The sequence below is a fragment of the Impatiens glandulifera genome, chromosome 4, assembly GCF_907164915.1.
Source record: "Impatiens glandulifera chromosome 4, dImpGla2.1, whole genome shotgun sequence".
NCBI classification, from domain to species: Eukaryota; Viridiplantae; Streptophyta; class Magnoliopsida; order Ericales; family Balsaminaceae; genus Impatiens; species Impatiens glandulifera.
Genome location: NC_061865.1, coordinates 45,348,322 through 45,358,101, shown reverse-complemented (window position 1 = coordinate 45,358,101; position 9,780 = coordinate 45,348,322). Strand labels below are relative to the sequence as shown.

General features: G+C 33.1%; 2 protein-coding genes across 2 annotated transcripts; both read right to left on the bottom strand.

Annotated features, from left to right (window-relative positions):
* Positions 1-405: 405 nt before the first annotated feature.
* Positions 406-7,138, bottom strand: LOC124934210 (8-amino-7-oxononanoate synthase). The gene is made up of 11 exons (XM_047474703.1): positions 6,832-7,138; positions 6,502-6,644; positions 6,317-6,424; positions 5,056-5,294; positions 4,923-4,964; positions 4,364-4,451; positions 2,395-2,528; positions 2,154-2,242; positions 1,364-1,514; positions 1,209-1,277; positions 406-686 (listed from the first exon to the last, which is right to left on the bottom strand). The coding sequence occupies exons 1-11, from the start codon at positions 7,070-7,072 to the stop codon at positions 560-562; spliced, it is 1,431 nt and encodes a 476-aa protein (XP_047330659.1). The 5' UTR covers positions 7,073-7,138; the 3' UTR covers positions 406-559.
* A 1,269-nt stretch (positions 7,139-8,407) lies between these two features.
* Positions 8,408-9,768, bottom strand: LOC124935214. Its single transcript, XM_047475660.1, has 2 exons — positions 8,994-9,768; positions 8,408-8,430 (listed from the first exon to the last, which is right to left on the bottom strand). The coding sequence occupies exons 1-2, from the start codon at positions 9,766-9,768 to the stop codon at positions 8,408-8,410; spliced, it is 798 nt and encodes a 265-aa protein (XP_047331616.1).
* Positions 9,769-9,780: the final 12 nt, after the last annotated feature.

Genomic DNA, 9,780 nt, shown 5'->3' with positions numbered 1-9,780 from the left:
CTTGAATAGAGGTCTCTACAGAGGGGTCTATCCAAAAATATAAATTTAACAAGAAACAAACATTTCACGGGTTCCGGATTGGTGCCTAAAGTGTATAAAGAATGACGTGTTAGTGGATTGAAAATCTAATAAAAGAGATTATTTTCAAATTTTCATTCCACTTATGGAACGACAAATCATCCTCCACAAAAATTCCCTTTAAAAGTTCTCTACTTATATCAACTAAACTACTAATAGAACTATACATATAAACTTAGCTATGATTCTCACTCAATCAGTGATTAAATTTAAAAAATTCCCTTTAAAAGTTCTCTACTTATATCAACTAAACTACTAATAGAACTATACATATAAACTTAGCTATGATTCTCACTCAATCAGTGATTAAATTTACCCAAACTGGGATAGAAACCAAAGACTACCACATAAAGCTTTGCCAATTGGCAGTGTGTAATAACATTTGCATTATCTTTGCAACATGAATATTTAATTTATTTTTACAATCCCATTATGCATCAATTAATTATGGGAGAGAGATATATTGAGAATTACAAAGAGGCTACAATCTTGCATACCCATTTGTGCTAACAACGGTTATACTTTGGAAGTTGATACATTGTGAAAGAGAAGCTGTGAGCTTCTTCAAGTCATCATGTGTATGTGCTGCGGTCAATGTTACCCTCAACCTTCAAATAGAATCAACAACAATACGAGTGAGAGTGAGGTCATACATTTCAAAATGTCAAAATAAAGCTAGAGCTCAAAAATCAATCTTTTCAACTTGTCAGAAGGTTAAGAAAGTTCGGGCAACAAAATAACAATTATCTAACAAAACACAAGACTGTCAAACACTAGCAGAAAATACAATTACTGCGTTCATGGTCCATTTGGAAATACATGAGATCACATTTGGAAACGGTACTGAGTCAGACACATATTGAGAAAATTATTGACAATTCCTCATCTGGATATGGAAACCATGTTTGGAAACACTTTATCAATCTGTTTTTCTATCTTGTATCTGAATCTAGATGCATAAACAGAAATATATTTCTTAGATTATGTTTAGTTTCCAAACGTTCTTGTATCTGAATTAGAAATAAAAATTTCGAAATGGATATGTGTAGAGCTAAAAATTCAAGAAAATGATGCCAAAGCAATTGGACCTCATATGAGAAGCAGAAAAAACAGAATAAGCATCCACAAACCTGCATGAATTGTGTGGGACAGTTGGAGGTCTGATTGCAGTTACATGGAAACCAGACATCAATAGATGCCTACAAAGAACCAGAAGTTAGGATTGATTCCAAATTAGAGATAGTGTCGAGAATTAAAGAACCAAATAGAGAGAGAGAGAATATACCGGCTAGCTTGCAAAGCCTTTTCTTCACTTCCTACAATAAGTGAAATAATGGGACTTGTGATGGGGATTCCAGTAAGATTGCGAAAGTCCCTTACACGACTCCAAATAGCTGTCCTACGCCAGGCCTCTTTTTTTGCCACATTAACAGCAGCTGTTCTATGCCATAATATTATTATTATGTTTGTAAAAGGCAAAGCCTCAAAAGCTTTAAATATGAAAGATGAATTTGCATTATACATGTCCATACAACACCGTGTCTTAATATAATAGACAATATCCAAGCCTGTTGTTTCTTGAGTTCTCAGGGGTAGCAAGTTTACCCCCCTTATAAAACACCATTTGAAGACATTTTTAATTTGTCTTGGATCTGTATCCAGATACAAAAACTATAACAAATTTTTGAATGTGTCTACTGTCTAGTAATTAGTTTAGTTTTCAAAAAATTTGTATCTTGATCTATCTCCGAAACAAAAATAAAAAGTGTTTCTAAATGATGCATGATGATTGTTTCTTTTTTTATAAAGAGGAGTGTCAGGTGATGGTCTCAAATGTTTGATGGATAGATAGGTAAACTAAAACATATTTTTTAAGTTTGTGGAGGTAACTGATTAAAATGAGACTGATTGTAAAATGGTGGAAGATGGGAAAAAAAGTTTGTTCCCAAATGGGCTCTAGTTAGATCTCACTTGTGCATCCTATTGCTAGTACGATTGGTTCCTTCCAATCCTTAAATTTAATTATGGGCAAAGCTGCAACAAAAGGAACATATCCAGAAAGGTTTAAAGTTTACCATGTGCAGCAGCTATAACGGGCAAGGGTGTAGAAGTTGAGAAAATGAAAGATCGTCCCCTTGATTGTATAAGTTGCTTCCAACTTTCACTGTTGAAATGAGAAGGCATGAATCATACAGATAATTCATGTTTGAAAAATGGATAGAATGAAGTTAAAACAAATTTATACTATGTAAGGTGCTCATTTTTCTTTGTTTCATACTCAAGCACAACAATTGGCAGATCAACAACATAGTGTACCTGCAAGCTATGAATCCACCATGGCAACCTGCAGCTTTGCTCAAAGTGCCTATGCATATATCCACGTCATTTACACAATTAAATTCATCAGCTACACCTGCACCATTCTCACCGCATACAAACGTTCCATGAGCCTGAAGATATTAAAATAAGATATGTTATTAATCATACAGTAATATATTAAGATTTGCATTAAGCAGAAAATTCCATTTTTTAAAAATATTCATAATGTAAAAGGCAATCTAGAAAACAACACCATACAATAGTCCATAAGATACTCAAAATTCTGTAAAAGTTTATTGGAGTAATAAAAGCAATTTTCATTATTCATCCTCACTATGGACTTAAAGTATGTCATGTTCATGTTTTATTTGTCTCATAGTGCTCTTTAACTCACATAGTCACTTTTTTGTTATTCATCCTCAACCGTGTCTTTTCTGTCATGAGAATTCTGAATCAATGTGTCATACTAAAGAACCTAGTCCACAATCGGTTACCACAAAAAGAAGCAAACTCTACTCCAATACAAAAGAGCCACCTGGCCTTGAACTAAATTAAAAACAGCTACTTCAAATAAGGGATCAAATAAAAACAGCTATCAAAAAACAGAACACAATAATAAATAAACTGTTACACTCTTCCACCTAAACAACCATCTATCTTCTTCCAACAATAAATCAAGTTAATTTGGTCCCCATCTAAGTGTAATTATTTTGATTATTTGTGATGGGGTTTCTTGAACTTCTCAAAGGTTGTTTCAACTATCATAATGTTCATTACTTGAAGCCATCTCCCATGCTGCAATTCAGACTTCTTTAGAAAGGTTTACAGATACTGCCAAGGCTTTTGCTATTATCCGGGCTTTGGAGTCAGTATCAGCCCTTTGTTATATGCAAATCACCATTGTTTCAGATGCATTGTTGGCTGTTTGCAAGATCTTGAGAGAATCATCTAAATATTTGTGGGGAGTGTCTAAATGTAATTATTGGTTTCATTTTCCACATCAGCCTTATATCAATGTAATTTTACTTCCAAGGTCCTTGAGTATTTCCACATATCTTAGTCCTTCTGAAATACTTAAGTTTTGTACCTCTGGATGTAACACTTTATTTAATATAAATGTAATGTTTAAAATATATACTATATGTCTCATAGTGGTAATTGTTGAGACTACAGGTAAGGGACTTATGTTCAAGACGTCATAGAAAGGTCCATAGGAAGTGTATAGTGTATACTAATGAGTATAGGGCAAGATCCCTTAGTGGTCCAAGGCCTACACTTGATATTGGTCATTCTTTGGGATACAGGATAACTTAGCACAGTAAGAAACAAACAGTGGTGGTTCGAAGCAGTACATAAACAGGATACAGAGCACTAGCTTCAGGTATTTGCGAATGAATTTGACTGAAAGGATTACTAAATGACCAAAGAATTGTCTGTGATAACAATCTAGAGAAGAAATCTCAAAAGATTGATAAGATAGTTTCATCAGTGAAAAGATCGATAGTCCATCACATTCAACCACATCTAGGTTGTGTTCATACCAAGTTAAGTGAGATCAGATATATTCTTGTGTTGGAAAAAAATCTATTGCCTTGCTTGACGGGAGTGTCGAATATTAATCTAGGCATGATTGATAGTCTTTTTAAGAGATCGTACATTATTATTTTCTTAATTCTAAAACCAAATATGTATGTAATCAATTATGAGTTTTAGGTAATTCCCAAATCCCTAATTCCAAGAATTAGTCATGTATATATAGGTGCAATATAAGAAAAACATTTCTTCAATCTGCCTTGCATACATCCTCACGATCATTATCTTCCCCAGTTTATCTTATTTTCACTTATACTCAATAATTTTTAATTTTGGCATGCAAGTATGTTTTTAATCAAGTAGATATCTAGATCCCATGAGATCAGGACTATCAAATTGGAAAAATAAATCCATTCCAGTCTCAGAACCTTACATCATCAATGACCAATAGAAATCCGTGCTTCTTCCTTAAATTTGCAAGCTCAACCATTGGTGCAAAGTCACCGTCCATACTGAACAAGCTGGAAAAACAAATGCAAATAGAAATGATAATATGCCCAAAAATATAACACACTGAAGCAAGAGAAAAAGGTTAATTTTATCCTGTTGAAAGGGAATTAACTGTGCATAAAAGGTCCAACCACTGTCACAAATTCGACAGCTTTCAAGATAACATTTTAAAGCCCGCCAAACTGAACATGGTATTGTAGTAACATTTATATTATCTTCTATAAAAGGAACTAAAATGAGGACATTAGTAGACAACCAACTATTGTTCGATGTCCTGTGTATTTTCTCAAAAACTTAACCATAAACAAGTAACCGAAGGATAATGGTTGTCTTTCAGATGAGAGAGCTTCATGGAATTTACCTCATTTCAGGTATTGATGCAGGGAATTCTCATTTATTCCACATTGATCTAAAAATACGAATTATCGAAATTTCATATAGCATTGTCAAACTTGAACATTAAGCTGACTAATTAAACTAACCTATCTGTCACAACAACCTTCTTCTTCATATTGCAAGTTGATCTGTCAAAAGTACCAAGTTATTGCCACAAATGAAAAGATAAAAAGCAAAGCGGGAGACCAAACATTGTTTCAGGTAAAACAAATAACGTACAGTAACATGTTCAGATGAGAAGTATCGCAATGCCTATAGATGAAAGCCTTCACATTTCCTTGCTTCTCAGCAAGACGAATACCATCAATTATGGATGCATGATTCAGGGCATCAGAAAATACAGCAACTCTTTCCTCTTCAAGAGGTTTTTCACCAGTTGATAACAGAGAGCTAATACTTCCTATTGCCGTCATTACAGCCATATTGGCTGCAAAGCCTGTAGGACAAAGAAGGCAATCCTAGATCACAATATTAGAACGAGAAGCATCAGTTTTTCACATACAGCAACCTGTTTTTTTCCTGAAATGATAGTGGTAACTACAAAATACAAAAAAAAAACGATTTTCATCAGGTAAGGTACATATTTTAACACTACATATCAAAATAATTTGAGGCTCCTGGCTGTCTGTAAGGTTTTTATGGTATGACTTCCACCTCGAACTCAACCATAAAAAAACAAAGCAAACAATGAAACTATAAGGAAGAAAATTTTGCTAGTAGTGTGTTACGGTTGTAAATATTAGAGTAGGACTATACTAAATGGTATTTAGTAAATAGTAGTAGAGAGTAGATATAAGTAGTGAAGAATCTTTGTATTGTGAATTATGATGAATATGTAATGAAGTTTAAGTATCTTCTCATCTATCTCGGAATTCTCTTGTTTCTCATCTATGTGCTTTTACACCATACTACTTTCTCACGTTAATTCTCCTCTAGACCCTAGGTCACATATTTGGATTGTAACATAGTGGTAAGTAGTCTCTCCATGTACACCACTATGAGACAATTTCAGAAAAGAAAAAATGAAAAGACTTCACTTGTCTTAAACTGAATAAAAACAAGACCATGGCATACTTTAGGTCCATAATCAGCACTATATACACTACATTCTTATACCTTCATTTGAAATAATAACATCACTTAGCCATCACTTTTCCACAAACCTACAGTTCATTATTAGTTTTTTTTTTGTGAATCACTGTTCATATTAGTAAAAAAACTAGAACATATATTAATACTTTTATCACAATCAGTTTTAAATTAACATATAACTCTCATATACTCCATTATCAAAAGAAACAAAAGTAAAATAAGAGCAAAAGCTAATATCAAATAAAGCCATCCAGTGCATTTTAGATTCCATCCCCCAAAAGGAAAAGTTAACCATCTAAAGAAATGACTGGAAAAAAAATTGAATCCTATTTATTGAAGTCCCAACGATTGTATTGAATGATAAAACATCAAATTTTGGAGATCATACTTGTTTCTTTTTCAAGTCTGCCAAGCATGACTCAAGGCGCCTATGATAATTCGTATACCCGCATATCAAAGCCGAACCTCTTGGACCCATTCCATGAAGTAGAGCTGCCTATAATAAAATCAGCAAGATGAAACAAATGAAAGCATCTAAACTAAACCAACTCATAATTATACGATGAAACACACCTTCGAAGCAGCTTTAGCAATTGTTGGGTGTGAACTCAAACTCAAGTAATCATTTCCAGAAAATAAGAGCAGCTTCCTGAAACCATCATCCGGCCTTCTTCCCAGTTCATCATCCTCTTTGTTCTTATATACATTGTCATATCCTAATTGAAATGAAGATTAACATGTGTCATTATTCTTATTTTTATAATACGTCTGCATGCAATAGAATTTCCACATACCCATGTTTCCTTATCATCTTTAATGATTAAAGGATGACCACCCAGAAATCATACTATGAAGAGTATCAACAATTATTTGTGATAATAGAGTTGGGAAAAGAAATGGCACCTGAACTAGGAACATTTTCCAGCCATCTCTGGAATGTGGACTCTTTCATCACTACTTCCACTGATGCCCTGTCCCATTGCCTCGGACCATCAAAAGTCTCGAATTGATCGAAGTTTTGAGTTCTTTGGCAGTGTTTGTCTTCATCATTGATGGGGAGATGAATCGGTCTGAGGGAACGAAGAAGTTTCAGTGACTCCAACCTTGAAAGTGAGTCTTCTACCCAAGAGTCCCACGAATCCATCTCCTTTGCGAGGTAGAGAGAGAATGCTGGGAACACGACCAGTTGGGTAGAAACACTGGTACGCGCAGTGAGGAAAAGAGAGTTTAGGGGTTTGGAATTGGAATTTGATTTTAATTATTATTATTAAATATTTTAATTTTTATTAAAACATATATTGTTTCAAATTTAATTTTATATAACTAGAGAAGAAAGGAAAGAAATTTTTTTGAAAATAGAATAGAATTTTTCAGCTAAAAAAATTAAGTTTTAGTCATTCTATTTTTTAAATTCTCTCGCGTTATCATTTTTCTAAAGTAAATATGAAACCGACCCGAACAAAATATATAGTTGTTCAACATCTATGAATATCAATCTTAACCTATTAAAAAAACGAGTTCTTTTTTGTGATAAACTTAAAATTCCTACTCTTTAGTCTTTTTTTCTTTTTTTTTTGTTAAACCTTGATTTTATATATGAAATATCACCGTAGATGCACCATTCTCGAGCATAACATGTTTGTAAGCCGTCTCATCCGTAGATGTATTGACCTTTGAGAACAAGTTGTAAGCCATCTCGTTGTAGATGTACCATTCTCGAGTAGAACGTGTTTGTAAGTTGTCTCATCCGTAGACGCATTGACCTTCTAGAACACGTTGTAAGCGTCTCACTATAGATGCACTATTCCCTATTGTACACCTAAAAAATCGGATTTTTACTCTATCTTAACTACATGTCTTACCTTTTTCTCGAATCCAAGAAATGAGGATGATTAACCAAAATGGTAAACTAGGTTCAAATCTATTTGAAAACGTTTGTCGATCTGTTTTGCTATCTCCCTTGGCATACATTTTTCTCGAATCTCATAAAACGGGGTGAGAGAACAACACCTAATCGTAGTCATGCTTTTAAAGTGAAAGTCTATTTCTCCAAATGGACGATCTTTACTATGAAAATATTGATCCTTTTGAAAACATTAATTTTATACTTTGTTCATAGAACAAATCATGTCCTAATCACGCTTTTAAAGTGAAAACATATTTCTAACATATATCTAAGGGACCATACATATATGTTATTAATCATGTTTCTATGTTATTCATGGGGCATGGTAAAAAAATGCTAGAAAACGTAAAATCAAACATGTTTGACGAGAGGGTAAAAATGACAGAAATTTGAAATAATTCTAATGATCAAAGTTAGAACATTAAATGATCAGATTTTATATAAGAATCATTTAGGAATTTTTATCATATTTTTGATAAGAATCATCTAAAGACTAGGAATCATTATCCAATTCACAATCATGATTTATCAAACTGTGACAGCAGAAATCAATAAATTCCCGATTAAAAAACCTCATTGTCTTGCCTCCATATAACCTGCATAGAGTTATAGGGACGTCAATTATTAGAAAATAGTTGAGTTTTTACCAAAAAGCGTCAACACAAACAGTGCCGTTCCTGAGATTTTTTAGGCCTTAGGCGAAAGGCGAAATTGGGGCCCTACGCATAAATTCACTTGTGTTTCACCGTTGATCTTCAATAACCTTCTAATATCTACAAAGATGCAACATAAATTGTCAACGAAAGTGACTTCTTCTTACATTTTTAGATGCAAAATCATTGATAATTGTATCGTAATCAATATATTCCAAAAAAATCTTTTTCAATACATAAAATAGCAAGTCCATTCAATCTATCTTGAGACATCGAAGATCTTAGATAATTTTTCAATAATTTTAACTTAGAAAAACTTCTTTCAGCAGAATCTACCGTAACAGGCAATGTTAGTAAAATTCGATATACAATAGAGACATTAGGATAGCAATCTATTGACATTACAAAATCAAGAATTTCAGCAGCGGGCATATTCAAACTAGGTAAAACAACTTGTAGTATTTTTAGTTCAGAAAACAAATCACTCAAATTAACATCACACGTACCTTCATGAGAAAATACATTACAAGATGTGCTACACTTTTCTTTCAATTTGCTTTCATTCAATGCCTTCAACTTTCCAGAATTCATAAGGAACCCAAATAAGTCATTAAACTCATTCAATTGTTCAAACCTATATTTTAGGGATGCAAGAGACATATCAACCAATACTAAAAAATAGTTGATCCTAAAAGATTCTTCTGGCGATTGTTGTTCAACATTAGAAGTATTATCATCAAAATATTTTCTAGGGATCTTCTTAACACGTTTAGTCGAAAAAACAGGATCTATGTCCATTTCACATGCAATATCATTTACAATAATTAAACTAGAGACAAACCCATCTATTCGAAACTTCTCAAAAAATGCAATTAAGCTTTCCAATTGATTAATGGCAGAATCAATACACATAGATGAGGACTGCATTTTCTTACTAACCATATTTATAGCAAACAAGATTTCATACCAAATAGCCATACCAAGTATAAATTCAAAACTTTCAATCATTGATGCCAAACTTTCAGATTCACTCTTTGATTTAGCATCATCACAAATATTATACAATTCAAGCAAAGCTTTCCTTACCTGAGGAGCTTGAAATCTGAGTACTTTAATGCTTTTAACACGAGCCTCCCATCGAGTGTTAGATAGAGACTTTACAGTCATATTAGGAACATTATCAAGTAAAATTTTCCATCGCTTGGTAGAATTAGAAAATAATACAAATATGCGTTGTACAATTCCAAAAAAGCTAACGGCCGTAACACAAGAACTAGCCATGTCACATAAAGT

Bases quoted from the DNA above. Each gene is read 5' to 3' on its own strand.
- LOC124934210 (XM_047474703.1), bottom strand. From the start codon at position 7,072: ATGGATTCGTGGGACTCTTGGGTAGAAGACTCACTTTCAAGGTTGGAG. The intron at 6,645-6,831 runs GTGCCATTTCTT...CATTTCAATTAG, and splicing joins GGAAAATGTTCCTAGTTCAG to GATATGACAATGTATATAAG. The intron at 4,452-4,922 runs GTTAGTTTAATT...TTGTTTTTCCAG, and splicing joins AAGGTTGTTGTGACAGATAG to CTTGTTCAGTATGGACGGTG.
- LOC124935214 (XM_047475660.1), bottom strand. From the start codon at position 9,768: ATGGCTAGTTCTTGTGTTACGGCCGTTAGCTTTTTTGGAATTGTACAA. The intron at 8,431-8,993 runs GTACGTGTGATG...AACTCTATGCAG, and splicing joins TAATGTATTTTCTCATGAAG to GTTATATGGAGGCAAGACAA.